The sequence below is a fragment of the Terrapene carolina genome, unplaced genomic scaffold, assembly GCF_002925995.2.
Source record: "Terrapene carolina triunguis isolate 2854851 unplaced genomic scaffold, T_m_triunguis-2.0 Scaffold33964, whole genome shotgun sequence".
Lineage (NCBI taxonomy): Eukaryota > Metazoa > Chordata > Testudines > Emydidae > Terrapene > Terrapene triunguis.
Window position 1 is genome coordinate 9,097 of NW_020698315.1, and position 18,927 is coordinate 28,023.

At 46.3% G+C, this 18,927-nt stretch overlaps 1 protein-coding gene across 2 annotated transcripts in view; it reads right to left on the minus strand.

Annotated features, from left to right (window-relative positions):
• Positions 1 to 242: 242 nt before the first annotated feature.
• FKBP4 (FKBP prolyl isomerase 4) overlaps positions 243 to 18,927 on the minus strand; it is a 26,225-nt gene continuing 7,540 nt past the window's right edge. The window contains exons 3-10 of one of the 2 annotated variants that reach the window (XM_029914260.1): positions 18,059 to 18,201; positions 7,130 to 7,250; positions 6,347 to 6,503; positions 4,886 to 4,976; positions 3,340 to 3,423; positions 2,266 to 2,451; positions 1,489 to 1,728; positions 243 to 463 (exon numbers count right to left, since the gene is read on the minus strand). In XM_029914260.1, the coding sequence (XP_029770120.1) occupies positions 431 to 463; positions 1,489 to 1,728; positions 2,266 to 2,451; positions 3,340 to 3,423; positions 4,886 to 4,976; positions 6,347 to 6,503; positions 7,130 to 7,250; positions 18,059 to 18,201 (1,055 nt within the window). In that variant the 3' untranslated portion in view covers positions 243 to 430. Of the gene's footprint in view, positions 464 to 815; positions 937 to 1,488; positions 1,729 to 2,265; positions 2,452 to 3,339; positions 3,424 to 4,885; positions 4,977 to 6,346; positions 6,504 to 7,129; positions 7,251 to 18,058; positions 18,202 to 18,927 lie in introns of those variants that run through there. The other variant, XM_029914258.1, reaches the window with a different exon arrangement.

Below are 18,927 nucleotides of genomic sequence, written 5' to 3' on the forward strand. Positions count from 1 at the left end.
CTGCCCCGTGTGGACCGCGTCTGAACCGCGGTAAGTTCGAAGTAAGGTATGTCGACTTCAGCTACGTTATTCACGTAGCTGAAGTTGTGTACCTTACTTCGACTTGGGGGGTTAGTGTAGACCAGGCCTAAGATGCAGCTGCATGACTGGGAAGGTTTGGTATAGTTCGGGGATGCTGGGAGAATCAAGTTCTTTCATAGAGCTGTGCACATCCTGCTTAAAAACACAAATTCGACTTCTGGGAGTTTTTCTGCTTTATTGCTTAAGCTTTGACTTCACAGTCTTCACCTTCAGCAATGTGCAAAGAACGGGCATACAAGGAAGGTTACAACACTTACTCATGGGAGGGGGTCTCTGCTTTAACAGAGGCAACAGCAAGGAGCAAGATGGAGGCGGAAAAATTCGGTGCAGTGATTTGTTCATAAGTCTCTCAGGTGAGGACTCTCTCGGGAAAGGCAGATTGCTTTAAAAGAAAAAATCAAGGAAATAGGTTTAGGAAGCAGGACTGGGATTAGAATGAGCTGGGACCACAAAAAAAGAGACACACCAATGGCAGAGTGAAATGAAACTGAGCAGAAGGAATTCTGACAGACCTCCCGACAACAACAGAGAGCTAGAATGAATAAATAAAGTCCCTAGGATTACACCAGATCTGGGCCGCCACCAAGTTTCCTACACAGACATACACACGAAGCTGTAAATGACTGCGGTGTCGTGGCCCCAGCCTCTGCTCCCCTGAAGCCACCATCCAACCAGATAGAAAAATAAAGGTCTAATTCACTGGAAATTCTTCAGTTTACAAAACTAATGGAATTGGGTTTGTTTTTATGCTTCTGCATCAACTTGTGATTTATCTTCGACTCCGTTCTGTTTCTCTTCTTTCATGTCTGTGTCATCTTTGCAGCTGCCAGTGGTCTGGAGGGTTTCAGCTTCTGGCTACATGGGAGACATTGAAAAAACTGAGCGAAACGTTCACCCCTTCCCCACTCTTATCACTATAACAGAGATTAATTTGGTGCTCATCAGCAGGATATCTGGGCTCCCTAAGGGGTTCAGCTGAGACTCAGGATCTCAGTAAAGGAGACCATGCACTCTGCTTTCCTCAAGTTTTATCAGTTAGCTAGGAAACCAGGAGCAGTTAGGGAGGCCTGGGCAAAGAGGTGCTTCTTGCAATTCTTCCTAAATGAGGCCAGGTTCATGCAGGGAGCAACAACATGCTCATGCTTCTGACTCCACTTTGGCTCTGAATCATGAGGATTTGTAAAAGAACATTTCCAATCTACACAACCCTCTGTGCTGCTTGGCTCTGACAACGCGGCCAAACCTGGTACCAGAGGGCTGCTTCCATTCTCCGCAGATGCAATGCTAGGGAGTCCTCCCTTTGTACCACTGGCAGCGCTGAAGATGGCAAGCAGAATGCCCCAATCCCTGTTGCCTCTTTTCCCACATGTACCCATTCAGTTCTCCCAGGGTTTTGCTACCACTTACCTTGGAGTCCTTGTCTGCAAGCCTCTGGAACATGTTGGCATACATCTTCTTCTCTCTCTCGTGCTGCTCCCGGATCTTTTGCTGACAGGCTAGTAGCTGCACTTTGGCTGCTTTGTTGCTAGGGTAAAGTTGTAGCACCTTCTGGAAATCTGCCCGGGCCAATTCAAAGTCATTGACAGCTAGATGGGCCTCGCCACGCCGGAAAAGGCCTTTCTCATTGCTGCTGTCCAACTCAAGCGCCTGGATAGGAAGGGAGCAGCAGGCTGAAGTTTGGTTTCAGGAAATACAGCCAGACAATCAGCAGGAGACACTTATGGGATGAGCTTGCTTATTTTACAGGGTAAATGCTCCAGGAATTCTGGGCTTGGTAAGAGAAAGGGAGGCAGTGTGGTGTGGCAGCTAAGGCATCTGACAAGGAATCAGGAGATGTGGGGTCTAGTCCTGGCTGGGCCACTGACTTCCTGTGTGACCATGGGCAAGTCGTCTAACTGCTCTGTGCCTCAGTTTCCCTATTTGTAAAGTGAAGCTTACCTTCCTTTCTAAAGTGCCTAGAGATTCTCAGACAAGAAGCTATTAAAAAATCTCCCACAGAGAATGAAGATGGAAAAGAATAATCATTTCCACTGAGGAATTTGATATATTGGCCCTTCCCAGGTGTGGACACAGAGTAAGAGAGAGGCACAAACCCACCACAGTGATTTGTGTTGCCCAGTTAGTTACAGCACGGTCCAGCTGCTCTGCCCACTTTGCTCACCAGGGTGTATAAAGCCTTGTTACCTTGCTGCAGTTTTCCAAGGCCAGGGAGTACTCCTTCAGCTTGAGATGGCACATGGCCAGGTTAAGGAGGGCAGCAAGCCTCAGGCTCTTGGCCTTTGCATCATCCTCTTCAGAGAAGCCTGTTTCGTGCTCCAGCCAGGACACAATCTTCTTATATTGTAATGTTGCCTGTTTGTACTTCCCTTCCTGTAGTCAATAAAGTTGGAGTTAGTCCATCTCCACCCTCCTCTTCACAACACTCTCTACTCCCTTTTTCAACCCAGGAACAGCTACCTTAAGGTGAACAGAGAATATTTTCTGTGGCCAAACTCCACACAAGTGCTGTACGTGAAGATAAAATCAATATAAGGGCCAGATACGAATACGCTTCTGGGTGGTTGTGCAAAAAGCCCAGGAACAGGCCAGAATCCCACTGGGGAGCACAGTCCCCCATGAGTGCCAGTTGTCTGAAATAGAGCAGGGAAAGGCAGGATACCACTGTCCCCCCACTGCACCAGCTGTCACAACTGGTTAGATGCAGGGTGAGGAGCATACTGTACTCTCTAGGGGTAGTGTAGCTACCACTCTGGCATGTGTGCCATGGAAGCGCCCAAGAAGAAAGCAACCATAACAGCTAAAGCTCCTCCTGGGGACTCCAACTGTAACATGGCCTCTTCAGGCCCCCATCGGTGGGCAGAATCTTGCCCATGTGTAGCACTGTTTCATGGCAGCTTTGCCACATTGTTCCTGCACAGTGGAGAACTCCCTGTAGAGCTGCAAAAGCCCAAGGGTCATTAACCCCAGCCATATAACGGAGGAAAATACCAAGTGGGTACAACCTGCAAGGCTCAACCTCCAGCTCTTTGTCCCCAGGGAAAGTGTAGAATGGACACCAAGGAGAACTCCCTAACAGGACAAAAAAACTCCAAGGCCCATCCTCCAGCACCCGAGAAAAAACTAAGACAGCAGCACATTGCATGCAACATGCCATCAATGTGTGAGACAGCCCTGTGAAAGGGTCTGCTCCAGCACCAATACTGGCCTATAGCAGGGACTGGGCAATGCTGACCACACGCAGGGAGGACTGTAACTTACCTTGAAGTACTGAGTACCTCTCTCCTTCACAATGGAGCTTTGTTCCAGCTTCTCTTCTGTATTCATCTCCCAAGATTCCTTAGCCTGTCCAGACAGAAACAGTTCAGTCAGCCATCTAATTTTGGAAGAAACTGTGACGCTGGCAGACCAGGTGCCAGCTCATGCCAAGGTCTCCATGTCTCAACTCAACACTGACAAATACAGAGCTGGAATCAGTTTGACTCAACTGTGTGTTAGTATTGTTAAAACAGGTATGAGAGTTGTAAGAATGTGTTTAGTGTTTACACTTTACTGAATGCTTGTGAGTTGTTGCAGGCGTTAATCTCACGTAAAACATGTGTATCCTGTACTGTACGATAATATTTGAACACTTGTATTGAGAGCCTCTGGGACTGTGTAAATCACCAGACAAGAGAAAAACATTAACTGGTGTAAAGTGCTGATCTGCAATGGAAGGCGTTGCATCCTACCCAACAGGAAAAGTCCATTGACACCAGACATACTATTGTGGGATGATAAAGAAGATAACAGATGTTTGTTATTTTGCCTCCTCACCCCCCTCTCCCTGTGAAGATGCTGAGCTTGCACCTCAGAGCAAAAGGGGTAAGGGGAAATCACACCAAACAGAAGGAAATCTATGCTGCTTGAACTGTGGAGGGCAAGGTTTACTAGGCGTAAGTGAGAGATTCCCAGTGGTTAACCTGGGTTAGCGCTAAAGGTCGTGTAGAGCTTGCTTATTATAGAAACTTCTATTACTTTTCAAAACTTAAGATTTTAACTCATTTGTGTATCTGTTTAGTTGCTTTAACCTTGTAAATAACTCCTGTTTCCTCTTCCTACTTAATAAATCTTTAGCTAGTTTATTATAGAATTGGTTACAGGTATTGTCTTTAGTGTGAGAGCTAAGGCACAACTGATCTGGGGTAAAGTGCTGGTCCTTTGGGACTGGGAGTGACCTGAATATTGCTGTGATTCTTGGTGTAAGGGACGATCTACCACAAAAGTACGCTCACCAGGGTGGCAAAATAGACTGAAGTACCCAAGGGGACTGTCTGTGACTCCATGATTAAGCTGTTATAGTGCTTGAGGAGCTTACACTAGATAACTGGTTGGGGAAATCTAAGTATAAAACTCATAAGCAGTGTGGGGTTTGTGCCCTGCTTCCTAACAGTCTGCTCTGAGGTTGGTACTCAGGCTCTTGAGTCACTGCAGGCAGCATTACAGAAATCAATCGGTATTTGCTGCATCTTTTTATGGAGTAAGGAGAGGAAAGAAGGCATGGAAGAATGGGTGGAGGTATTGCCACTGAGCATGAGGGAACTGGATTACAGCAGGAGACATGCTGCTCAAAGCAGATTGGGTCCACTGAGAATACAGGGGATTTCGGCCAAGGATTCCTATTCCCACTTCACCTTCCATAGATTTATTATTTTTCCCATCCTCAGCTGATCAAAGTTCACCTCTTCCTCCTGCTCTCTCAGGGAGAGGCTGTATCCACACACACCTCTCTCCCCGTCCCAACAGGACTTCATCCTTTTGTTCTTACCTTTTCAAAGCTTTTGAGTTTCACTTCATATTGCAGATCTGCATTTGGAGGGATCTGAAACTTCTCCTTCCCAGCACTCCCAAAACCGTAGCTGTAACAGAAATAAGTGGCTTCTAAAGAATCCAGCTAGACCTGTTCTCTGTTAGGGAAGCAGGAGCCAAGAGAACATGCCTATATAGATGCACCAAATTCACATTCTGCTCAGTGTTACGAAAGACACAAAGGCATGAGCAGTTTTTGCCTAAAAACAGCAGGGGTGACTGTGTGGGATTGGAATGCAAAGTCTTTCATCTCTAGGTTACCAGTTTGTATTGATTTTGGGTCACCCAAAGTTATTACCATCTCATGGCTGTTAGATGGCCTCTATGAAATGAGTTTGCTGGTCTCAGTTCAGTTCCTAGTGGACGTGACCACACCATAAAATTACTGGTAACTGGCACTAGATGCCTCCCTTGTTGTGAGGCCAAGCATTTAATGAGCTTGGACACTGAACTACCTCCTCCCATCTGCAGGTAGTCCCTCAAGCTCAGGTGCCAGCATGTTGGGGTGGGGGAGCATGTCTAGCTGCTGCCTGTGCTCTACCCATTCTGAGAATAAACAAGAGGACTCTGGTCCCAACTACTGTTTAACCTGCATCGTTCACTACCACTAGATTCAGTTTAAAATATTTCAAAACCTAAAACAAGCCAGGGTTTGCTGGAAACTATGAGGACAAACTTTTCTCTTGCTTGCAACCCTGCTATGGAGCCTGCATCTCCCCCTTTCCACAGAATCTGTCTTATTTCCTTGGAAAGGGGAACTACTACTTACATGCAGGACCATCAAAAAAGTTGCCCTATCTGGCTCTCCATACCCCAGGCCCAGCCATTCTCAGCTCACTCAAGAACATGTATCTTTGAAACAGCTCCCCTGATGGATGCAGGGTTTGGACAGAAACTGGTCTTGTTTCAGAGAAAGCGGAGAGGTTCTTTCTTCTCTCCAAAGGCCTCACAAAATGTTCATAGCTGTTCTATCAGCAAAGGGATTTTAGAACAGCCTCTCTCCTAACCTCAGCATACATTTTTTACATCTCTCCCTAGCCTCTGAAGCTGGATTAGCTAGACTATTGCTCTGTTCTGGTACAGCAATCCCTATGTTCCTAAATGATCTCTATAGTCAATTCTACTCTTCCACCACAACAGTGGGGAATCCAGCTCATGCCCACTCACATTCCAGTTTGGCTGCTTCTTCAACCGGCGTCTCAGCTGGCTAGATACTTCCCAGATATCAGGTTTCTGGGGCCATCCAAATTTTGACCAGGGTATTTTGGGAGGTGAAGGGGCAGAACTACACTAATTAGAAAACACACCCACTCCTCCGAGCTGCAAACACACCCAGAATAATCAGAAGACAGAAGTATTGGGGCCACCTTGGGCCAGGGTCACAGTCTAGTGAAACCACTGGAGTTCAGCAGGTGCTTACCTGGGTTTGAGATGCACCACAGATTCCTCTGACTTCTCCATTCTCTGAATTGCTTGTTCCAGGCCAGGAGGAAGGTCATAATTTTCTCCTTCTCCAATCTCAAACCGCAGCTCCCGCTTGTCAAACACCCTATCTCCATATCGACCTTCTAGCTGGACTGAGATACAAAAAAATCCCACAGGCAGGTTAGAGGGTATCTCATAGACTCATAGACTTTAAGGTCAGAAGGGACCAATATGGTCATCTAGTCTGACCTCCCGCATGATGCAGGCCACAAAAGCTGACCCACCCGATTTCCCTTATCTCAGCTGTTGAAGTCTCCAGATCGTGATTTATCTAGAGCAGCGAGAGAGAAGCTAGCAGAGGGAACCAGGAGAATGCCAGGCTTCCTTGTAAAAAGCAACTTCTTCCCCTTAAAAAGACTGTCTGGGCAGCAAATGTAACATCTGGGGCTAAACCCAATAAACCCTTTCACTTGCACATCTGGGTTGTCTTCTTTGTGCAACACTGAACAAATGTCAGAACCTTCCCCTTGCTCTCTATCTTCCTGAAAAATGTCTGGCTCTTCTTGTCAAGGAGGGTGGGCACCTGAGCAGCCCTACAAAGCCTCCTGAGTCCCCAAGTCAGGTTTCTGGTAGAAGGATAAAAGCTGTCCAGCAGCAGAATGAGAGGTGGTTTTGGAATGGCTCCTTTGCTTCCTAGTGGCCTGCCATCCCTCCTGCTACCCACGCACAAGGCAACTTCCTTTAATATTCCTGCATTTACCCCCTGAAACAGACTTACCCTCTACAAGGGCTCCCTCATTTGGCTTGGAGTAGCCTTCGCCCTTCGTACGGATTCTTCGGATTATTCCGCCGTCTTCATCCTCTGTGAGATCCTCTCCCTTAAACTCAAACAGCTCTATCTGCAGAGGAAAGGACAGCCTTACATTAATTCCTGTAGTGTCAACGCAGCAGTCTTGTGTAGTTCAGTCCCCAGTCATGAGAGGAAAAGCAGCAGCAGAGAGGCCTTTGAAAATCCTGCTGCCCATAAAGGACTGTACATCTCAGGCATCCGACAACTAAGGCTGGGGCTACTGACATATGCAGAGTGCACCTACCTTTCTGGAGGATGGAGACAGAGCAGCTCAGGTGTTTGTGATTATATCTAGCCCTCTACTGGCTGGAAGCCCCCAAAGAACATAAAAGCCTGAATACAATGGACCATTAACAAGCTTTGTGATCACACAGACCTGCCTTCCATGTACTGTTTAACTGACAACAATGATGCTGTGTGAAGTCAGAATGACACTTTGGGCGAGATCTAGCCCTCTTCCTTCCACAGGCTGATTAAAAGCAGTGTGTGTTTGTGTGGGAGGGGGTAGAGGTGAGCGTTTACATCAAATACCCCTTGGAACACAGGCAGCACAGCAGAGGTAACATTAAAGACTAGCATTTTAAAGCTTGATGGACGTGCTCATGGTTGCCGCTTTGGTGCTGAGGTAACGCGCTGGAACTCAGTGCACTACGAGCGGGCACGGCCATGACCTGCTCTTGGATAGGAATCTGGAGGGAACAGAAAAGTTAAGTGGGTCAGGGCTGGACACGAGCCAAAAAGAAGAGGTGGAAATGGAAAAGATGGGCAGAGAGAGCAGGGGGTGAGGGGGAACATGCAGAGAAATCAAGCTATGTGAGCTGAAGCAAGCTGCTCACTTGCGGCCTGATCCTGCTCTCACTGACGTCAATGGACAAACTCCTATTGACTTCAATAGGCACAGGATTGGAGCCCCACTCAAGACAGATTCCAAGGGGCTGGTCCCACGGGATCAAAGGAAACCCAGGAGGAGCTCTTCAGGGGTCTAGACAGAGCTGAGGCTCAGCCCAGTTTTATCTCAGCAGAATTCAGTGATTCCCAACCTATATTCATTTGCCCTCCTTCTCTCCTTGTGATAGATTGGTGAATGAGGGTCCCCCATCCTCCATATTATCCTTCTCCTAGGCCCTAGCACACTTGCTGCTCTCATTTTATTTCCATCCATGTTCTTCTCTAGTCTTGCCCACCCTGAAGCGAAGGGGGCCAGGTTGGGAAATGCTACGTTTCAGGTGTACTGAGGAGGGTGAAGCCAAACTGACTCTGAGTGTGTAGGCTTGCTGGAAGGGAAATGCAAACTGCCCCTGTTACAATTGGAAATTGACCTGGCTGGAACATGAACCTGAGTTCTCAACGATAGTGTGGCATGAGAGTCTAGTTCCAGATTTTTAAGAATTGATAATTCTTCCCCTGAGGTATCTGGCTTGAGTCACTGTTGGGAACAGGATGGACCAGCAATCTGATCACCTATGGCAAGTCTTATGTTATGACAATGGTAACAAGAGGTTGTTTTGACCAATAAACATGCTGTAGTGAGACTGATGGTAAAAATAAAGAGGATAAATGAGCAACACGGTTGTTATAATCAGCCTTGTTTAGACTAACGCACCCTGTTTTAAGATGGCAAACAAATTTGCCCAAGGTCATTGCGGTGGAGGCTCACAGAATGGAGCAGAATGTCTGGATCTGGAAAGGTGTTGACACTTGAAAACAGTAGAACACTGTTCTACTTGCACAATTTGATGACACTTCTCTCTTGGGACTTTCTTTTAAGGGATAATTTTGAGCGGTGATCAGCCTTTGATTCCAGTTAATTCTTTCTCAACTTGTTTGGGCTCCTGATCCCAGATTAACACTCTGTCCAGAGAGAAATGGGAGAAAGACCAGAGTAGGACAAGCCAATTTATTCCACAACACTTTGCTGATGACAAGCCTTTGTCCCAGGTTCCATAAAGAATTTGAAACCCTATGCTAGCATGTATCTATCTAGCTTTTTCACACTCTGTCCTAGCCCTCTCTGTTTTACTTTCAAATACATATTGAATCTGGCAGAAGGACAGAAAAATGAGAAATGAGTCCAGCCTGTGACCAGTGCCAAATGCTGGCGGGGTGAGGAGACAGCTGCTCAATCTCTAACTGCACACTCCTGAGCCTACTGTGTACAAAGCCAGTCATGAGAAGGCGCTTTCATTTCTGTTTCTCACTAACCCTCTTCCAGAATGCACTGTGCTTCTCCCTCTTTTTTCAATGGCATGTAATGTCACTGCAGGAGAGCCGGGACTTTCTGATTGAGACACTTTAGGAAGGGATTCGCCCCTCCCTACAGAAAAGGGAATTGTTCCACAGTAACTGCTCATTTGGTTTGGATTTTCAGAACTAGCTTTAATTCCAAGCCATAACTGGCTTTAATCCTTTGGGTGTGTCTAACAACTGTTGGAAAGATTTCCTGGGTCAGAGTCTCCCCACAATCCAGACTATAGCACTGCTCAAGTGGCAATGCAGGGTTGGCTAGTAGCTTTATCCAGCCAGCTGAGAAGCCCCTTGTTTGGGGACGGAAACTCTCAATGGGCATAAAGCTGGTTCCATACCAGGGGTTGTCAAATTGGGGGTCAGGACCCCTCAGGGGGTTGCAAGGTTATTACATGGGGGGTCATGAGCTGTCAGCCTCCACCCCAAACCCCGCTTGGCCTCCAGCATTAATAATGGTGTTAAATATATAAAAAAGTGTTTTTAATATATAAGGGGGGGGGTCACACTCAGAGGCTTGCTGTGTGAAAGGGGTCACCAGTACAAAAGTCTGAGCACCGCTGTTCTATACCATCCCTCACACTTGTCCCAGGTGTAAGGAGAGAGAGGGGTCCTGGCTGGAGCACTGCTGTTCTCTAGAAATTCTCAGCTTGCAGATGGTCCCTTGAGGACTGTGACCAGCTGGGGTAAATTAGAACAGCCTACCAGGAGCACACTGGACCTACACAGGTCAAAGAAACAGGGAGTTATAACCAGTTGAGGGCCTGCTCCCCTCTCCTGCAGAATGTGGCTTCTTTTGGCTAGCAGATTATCACTTTGTAACATCATTCCAACCGTACAATTAACTGGCTAATGTGCGGGTGGTAATAAAGGGAAATTTACATTCTGGGGCCTTGTTTTCATAAAAAGGAAAATTACACTGGCTTAGTTAAATGGGTTTAGAAACTGATTTAGTAAATCAGTGCAACCCTGTGGCATGGACACACTTACTTTGGTTTAAGGGCCTTATCGATTCCTTCACTGACTTCAGCTAAATCGGGATCAGGTGCAGAGGGCAAGGAATAGGGAGCTCTATGTCTGGGGGATGGTTCCCTCTTTCATTGCTCATCTGGATATAGGGCAGGGAAGGGGTAGGCAGATGGGTGGAAGGACTCCTACTGGGAAAAGAAAGGCTGGAGGCCCCAACTCACTGCTTAGAACACTCAGTACTAGAGCACTCATGTTAAGAGTCTGAGGCATAACAGCAGCAGGGGGAAGCAGGAGGCAGAGGACAGGAAGGAGCAGGTTGAGGTTAGTGAAAAGCAAGACTTCAGTTCAGAAGAGAAGTAGTCATTTTTTGGAATTTTTCTCCTAAGGTTCTCAGGAAAGTCATTCGCATCATATTACTGGAACTTATTTCTTTATAGAAAAGCTCCTCCCAGTCTACTCAGCACAAGCATTTGGAAGATCAAAACACATTTCTCACCAGGCATAAAAGCTGTAGTGTATTTGCAGTCTCTGCTGGGTTAGAATCAAGCTGAGCCACTTAAAATGATTATAATGATTTTCTCACCAGAGCTTTAATGTTACTTCTCTTTTTGCATGAATAAACTGCAAAAAAACACTTTAGTCGGAAAGGTCTTGTATCCCCACAGTGCAGGATGCAGGGTACTGTTGACTCCTGGGCCTTAAGGTATACAAGACAGTGGGCTAATCTTATTTTTTGAGCTAGTAGATCAGAACAAGGCAGCATTTTTCAGTGGGACAGGGAGGAATGTAAACTCATCTCTTTGATGTAACTGGTATTCTTATCACAGTCCCTCTTGGGGATATAAACCAGGTTAAATTCTCTGAGGCAGACTGCCTCCCTCCCATGGGGAAACTCACATGATGAGGCAAAGAGGGAGGAAATCTGAGAGGATTCCATCATAAACTTCCTCCACAGACATTCCATTAGGGGAAACAGGCCACCGCTCCAAGCCAGGCACCATGCACATCCCTACAAATCCACAGGCACATCCGTACGGAAGGCCTGTGGTCTCCACAGCAGTGCATTTCAGTGGAGCCACCCAGCCAAGGACTCTCCTGGATCTCCCTTCAAAGGGGAAATCCCTGGCTTGGAGGAATGATCTCAACAAAAATGATAGAGTTTTGGGCTAGGAAAGTCCTCAAGGTGGGGAGGGAGATCATGTATGCATTGGGAGAGGTGTTTTAGGGGGGCTCCTAGCAGAGCCATAGGAGTATTTTGTTTTGCAGGTAATCTGACAGACTTCTCCAATCTTCACAGTAAAGTCCCAGGCTTTTGATCGCCTCATCTGAACACATCAGAACCTCTGAACCAATGCGCCTATGAATGTGCAGGGATGAGCATGGTTTCTGGGTAAGAGACCTGTGGCCTGTTCCCCCCACTAGAACATCTGGGAAGGAAGGGAAGTATGCGATGGAATCGTCACACTACAAAACATGCTCCTGGACCTGCCTTAAAGGGGGAATCCCTGGCTTGGAGAAATGAACTCAGGCCAAAGCTCTAATCAGTTTCTGCTAGGAAACGGCACAAGGCGGGAAGGGATGATGTGCACTTCTCCAACCCTGCCCCCCACGCAACCACTTCCCCACTGTTGACAGAGGCAGCTGACAGCATCCTCCCTTTCTACTTTGTATTCACTTTAGGGGGTGCTGTTTGTAGGAGGGGGAAAGAGGAGACCTCTCTTTGCTAGGAAGGGTAATCTGGGCTTGGAAACACATCACAGAGACTTCGGCCTAGATCCTCGAAGTTATTTAGGCACCTAATTCTAATTGATGTCAATAGGAGTTAGACACCTAAATACCTTTGAGGATCTGAACCTTCTAGCTTCACCACGGATGATTCAAGGCTACCTAGATCATGCTGCAGGGTGAATCAAAGCATCATTTAAAGTAGTGAGGCGCAAAGGGCATTGGGTGCAGCGCAGCCGTCTGGAGAAACAGAGGCCTTTCCTCTTTTAAGCAAGAACAGGCAGCTGTTTCTATAAAACAAAGGATTGGGGTTTTTTTTGTTTATTCACAACTATATAAGCATAGCACATTACACAGATCCCCACATAAGAAAGCATGGGCAATTAGGGAAAGGGAAAGGCTGAGATTCAGACATACCTGTGTTATTGGGGGCTTTGGTAGAATGGCAGTGGAACAGCTGAGCTCAGCTTGTGAAAATGTATGTACATAAAATATAGACGATCTCATGGGGAGTGCTCTTTCAAAGCATCCAGAGGAGTGAAACACGCGTTTTCATATTCGCGAGCCATGAAGGTAAGGAGGAAGTGTTTCAGAGCATGTTCATGCTATCAAAGATGCTCCATGCTTATTGCTACTCATTCATATTGTACTGACAGTAAACATGGCCATTATACTTTTTTGGAATAAACCTGTATTTTAAATTTTCCAACATCAAAAAGAGGTTAATAGAAGTATGCCCCACAGAGTTGGCTTCAAACAGAGGCAGCATCTTCTCACATGCATTTAACTGTGCCACACATGATTGCTGGCAGCTAGTATGACTAAACTGGTGCCTGGTCACTAAGCTGAACTCTTGTGAAATGCAGAGACTCTGCCTTGGGCTAAAGAATGAGCTCTGGTTGATCTAGCAGAGAAACAGTTGCTTTCTACTTAGCCATTACTTTCTATACCTCTACCTCTGGTCCTCGGGAGCCAAAAAAATCTTACTGTGTTATAGGTGAAACCGTGTTATATCGAACTTGTTTTGATTCACCGGAGTGCGCAGCCCTCCCTCCTCCTCCCCCCCAAGCACTGCTTTACCACGTTATATCCGAATTTGTGTTATATCGGGTAGCGTTATATCGAGGTGGAGGTGTACTTACATACAGAGCTATACCCACTACTAGCTGAGTCACTGGAGCTGCTTCTTCAACTAGCCAAGTAGAGTGTTTTGTTTTAGGGTTTTGATTCTAATGCCCTGATGTGTATTTCTGGTCAGCTGCTCATGTTCAAGAACAGTGACACTAAGGTTAAATTTAAACTACTTTGTGCCTTTGACCCTGGGAAAATTCACACCCTTGCATTAGAGGACTGTCACAGTGGAGGTTTAGGACCTCCAGCATTGAAGCTGTCCCCACCAAAATAGCCTGAGAAAAGGAAGGGACCATCTTTATAATTCTGCTTATGCGTGCATGCACCTGCACATACACAAGGATTTATTATAGGGAACAATGCACCATATACGTGCATAGCCCAATAACCTAATACAAATGAACCATAACTAGCTGGAGGGAGAGATCCTGAGTAATGATGATTGCAAGGTTTTTATTTTAGGTCTAGATTGTGAACCCATTATTCCCATTAGCAAAAACAGTTAATCGCATACGTAGTCCCGTTAATTTCAATGGACCTACTCACATGGGCAAATGCTCATCACTGGGAGTAAGGTTTTACAATCTAGCCCCCATTCCCAACAGTGTCTCCCCCTCATTCTTCTGTAGTAGAAATATCTTCATGCAGACAGGTGGTTTAGTGCGCAGAAGTTAATAGGACAATGAAGGAAAGACATGGGAAGGTGTCACACTAAATTTTATTTACATTCTCAACCGTGTTGACCAGCCTCCATTTTCCATTAAAAATGAACTGAAGGGATCATTAAATAAGACACTGATGACTATCCTTGTATAGTGTTTTACATTTTAGAAGTCACTGTACAAACTTTGGCCTGGTCTACACTTAAAACTTGACATTAACTATGTTGGTATAGTTAAAGCAGCAAACCTCTCTTGCATAGACCCAGTTATCTTGCTTATGTGATGTAGCTTATGCTGGCTCAACAAAGCAAAATAAGCTTCACCAGCCTAAGACACTTTAATACCAGTATAGGTGCATATACACTAGGTTTGTTTGTTTTTTGCCAGCACAGCTATGTCAGCAACACACTCCCCCATCCCCCAATAGACAGGCTATGCCAGTAACACTAATGTAGATGATGCTTTGAACTAGTTAGTCTTGGACACCCTTGTTAAGTAGGCAAGTAAAACCTCCTTGCCTCTAGAAAAACTAGAATGAGTGACTAAGTCAGAACCAGAGACCTTTTGACCCACACTCCTGCCTCTTAATGATGAATCAGTTAAATAAATGAATGAATGTAATAATTGGGAAAAAAACCACAAAGGCATTTTGTTTGCTTTTACAAGGGAGGCAGCGTTGTCTACAGCAGGGGTGGGCAAACTTTTTGGCTGCATCTGGGTAGGGAAATTGTATGGCAGGCCATGAAAATTGTATGGCAGGCCATGAATGCTCATGAAATTGGGGGTTGATGTGTGGGAGGGGATGAGGGCTTCGGCTGGAGGTGCAGGTTCTGGGGTGGGGATGGGGACAAGAGGTTGGGGGTGCAGGATGGTGCTCTGGGCTGGGACCGAGGGGTTTGAAGGGCGGGGAGGGAGGGGGGAAATCAGGGCTGGGGCAGGGGGTTGGGGCGCAGGAGGGGGTCAGAGGTGCAGGCTCCGGGTGGCGCTTACCTCAAGCAGCTCCTGGAAGCAGTGGCATGTCCCCCCTCCGGTTCCTATGTGGAGGCGCAGCCAGGTGGCTGTGTGCTGCCCTGTCCACAGGCGCTGCCCCTGCAGCTCCCATTGGCCGTAGTTGCCGGCCAATGGGAGCTGCGGGGTCAGTGTCGGAGCCCCCGGCTGCCCCTACATGTAGGAGGCAGAGGGGGGACATGTCATTGCTTCCGGGAGCTGCATGGAGCCCCAGCATATGTGGAATGGGTCAAGCCCCCGACCCCGCTCCCCAGCTGGAGCTTGAGGGCTGGATTAAAATGTCTGAAGGGCCGGATGCAGCCCTTGGGCTGTAGTTTGCCCACCCCTGGTCTACAGGGAGCAGGAGATTGTGTTCTAGTCCCACTCTGCCACAGAATTGCTATGACAGTGGGCAAATTGTTAGCTTTGGTGTCTCTTCTCCTCCCCCACCTCCCTTCTGTAAGATGGGATAACGTTAATGACTTTGTAAAAAGTCATCTCCCTCTGAAGGAAGGAACCAGAGAAATGTAAACTTTTTTTTTGGTTTGTTTTTAAACCACACTTGCAAGGATCTCAGTTCAAATTCTAAGTTTCTCCTGTTCAACTGAACATCCCACAAACCAAGCAGGGAGCTACATGCCTTCCAACAGGGGTAAAGCTTTCCCAAAGTATGGAGAACACATGGATAGAAAGATGGTCACATGGAACAACTCTTTTCTCTCTCCCCATCCGCAGTACACACACTCTTCCATTTACAAACCCAGAATTCCCTTATGGCAGCTGCAGCAACTGCTCACATGGAAAAAGTTAGGATAGGAAGGATTACAATACAAAGAACAAGATTTAGCGACTTAAGTTTTGTTCCTTTTGACATGAGTCAAGTTTTCCCCTCCTATCCATTCTGTTCCCCTACTCTGCACCCTCACTGCAGATATGTTGCCCATCTACTTCATTCCCTCCTCACCCAGCCACCTCTGGTCTTGGTGGCTGATAGGCACTAATTCCAGGGCAGCTCTGATATTTGAAGGCTGCTCCCACTTCCTCTTATGCAAGAGTGGCTCCTCGTGGAGGCAGGTAAGTTGCCTCCTTCTGTTTCCAACTGCTTTTACAGGCCTCCAGGCTGCTTGCAATGAAGACCCTGGACACCTATAGCAGTTGGAGGAAGGGAAAAGTTCCAGCACTAAGGCCAAGATGCACAAATGGACTTGGGCACCTCTAGAATCCACAAAACCACTGCTCGGCTGCCACCTAACCTTGTAGGTACCTAAACTCACTCAGCACCTAAGTGTCACTGAAAAAGTTCCCTAGATGTCAAGTTCCTGCCTCTGGGCATGCACGCTGCTGCCTCACTTGAGATGTCTGGATGCCCATCTCCCATCTAAACCCTTGTGTGATCCTTGAACCAGGGGAAGATAAGTGTTGCCCACACCTATCTCACTTTTGAGTCCTGACGCAGTAAGCGTGCTCAGAGCATGCTCACTGGATCAGTACCCACTCTAACTAAGAAGGTGGTGGTGGTCCCTCCCTTATAGCTTTGTGCCCTGGGATTAGAGCACTCACCTGGGATGTAGGAGATCTCAGTTCAATTCTACCCTCTGCCTAATGGAAAGAAGGGATTTGAACAGGGGTCTCCCACCTCTCAGTTGAGTGCCTTAACCACTGAACTATGGGATAAGTCTGATGTAGGTCTCTCCTGTTGATCCTGTTCCATTTTAAACGAGTAATTAAATAGTCATTGGGGTAGGTGGACTGGACCCAGGGTCTCCCATATCCTAACCACTAGTCCCTTTGTGGATCCAGGCCTATGTGACTAGCCAGCTCTCTGCAGATCACCAGTGTACTCTGGACTACAGTAAGGGAGCAGTTGCACATTACTTTAAGGATTAGCAAGATATTCCATTCTTGCAGAAGAACTACAATTTGTAGTTTTAAGGCTACTGATGAACTCTGAACATCTTAACTAGAGCTGGTCACAATTTTGGAACAAAGTTGGTTTAGACTTAAAAATCCTGAACTGTCTCTCAAGTTGTGTGAAATTTTGTGGCAAAAACAACTGTGTAGCTCAAACACTTGTCTTGTCCATCACAGAAGTTGGTCCAATAAAAGATATTACCTCACCTACCTTATCTCTAAGATTTGAAGAGACATTTATCCTATCATTGTGACTGTTAGTGGCTTTTTTGGGTAAATGAAAAATTCATAGTTGTTTCAATAAAGTGAAAGGTAGGTCTGGTTTGAACCCTGCAAAATGGAAGTGGGTTCTTAACTTTCATTTTTCCAACTACTTCAAATCTTAACCAGTTTTCTTCCTTCATTGTTAAGATCCTTAGATAGGAGACAGACAATTTTTTTAATTAATTTTAGTAAAGCATTTATGCCTCTGAAGAAAGAAAGTACCAGGGTAACTTGCAGCACTTCAGTGTAGACATTACCTATGCTGATGGGAGGGTTTCTCCTGTTGACATAGGTAATCCATCTGCCTGAGAGGCGGTAGCTAGGTTGATGGAAAAATTCTTCTGTCCACCTAGCACTGTCTACACCGGGGATTAGGCCGGTATAGATCCACACCACTGAGAGATGTAGATGTGCCAGTGTAAGTTCCCAGTGTACACCAGCCCTTATTCACATTTTACAGAACCCCTTAACTTAAGTTCCCTTAAGTAACACAGCAAGTCAATGGCAGCTGGGAATAGAACCCTGGAATTCTCATGCTCTGCCCTTCCAGACCATCCTTCCTCCCTTTTTATATAAAGGAGTATTTCACTTTTAATGTATTATTTTGGACTGCTGATAAGGTACTGCCTTGGATCCTACCCTAGAGTGAGTTACACCTCTATGTCATTCTCCCTTACGTCTGCTACCAGATCTAGAGTGTGGATCAGATTAATATAGTAACAGGTCACACAGTTCTCTCCTCCAGCCCTTTGATCTTTCTGCAGGTTCACAAGATGGTCTTGGATTCTGAGGGCAAGAACCATCCCGTTCTATTCCCACTGACAGACTACCCAGTCTTCCAAGCTAATGAAGGGAATTTACAGATAAGCAAGTGTCACCTGGTGGAGTTAAGATGCACTCCCTACATTCTACTGCAAATGCACCATCTTTCTTACACAGAGTGTAGTCAAGGACAGTCCCTACTTACCTCAAAAATCAGTGTGGCATTGGGTGGTATCTTAGGGGGGCTCCCAGCGGAACCATAGGCATATTCTGGTTTGCAGGTAATCCGACAGATTTCCCCAATCTTCATAGTTGCCACAGCAATGTCCCAAGCTTTGATCACCTCACCTGCACAAATCAGAGCTCAGTCATATAATTGCTAGGCATATATCAAAGAAGTCAACAGCCGTGAGATACTGGTCATTACTATTACACAAACACCCAAAAGTTGATTGGGCACTTCATAGAAACTACAGACTTGATTCTGCTCTCACTTCAGCTTGTATACATCATGATTCATTCCATTCAAGTCAAAAAGTGGAAGTAATCAAAATCTGGCCTACAGTGCTGAACCCTAAATTGTTGCTCCCGTAACCCCCCCTCCCCCCAATCTTTTGTCTACACAGAGTGCAAGCCATCTGAAGCAGGGACTATGTCTGAAGTTCCTAGCACACTGCCAAATGCTGTGAAATAATAATAATAAACTTTTGGAAGAGGAAGGTCTTAGGGTGTGAGATTTTTCATATTTTGAAAACAATCCACAACAATGGTCTTTTCTCTTTGTACTTTATCAATTGGCAGAGGCCAGCACAAATGTTATCCAGATGCCCTTCAACATGAAACAAACATCTAGGTGAAGAAGCTCTGCTACTGCTGAGGACGGCTGGGGCACTAACTCCTTTAGACATCCCTAGAACTTGCCTTCTTCCCACACACCCCCAAGCCCCCACCCTCCAAAAGATAAAGTTACACACAATTATAAAGGAGGAAAAAGGGTTTCTTCTGAAGCCAGAGACCAAATAGAGGCCTAAACCTCCGATGACATGGCCACACCAAGCCCTCTTATTCACTGCC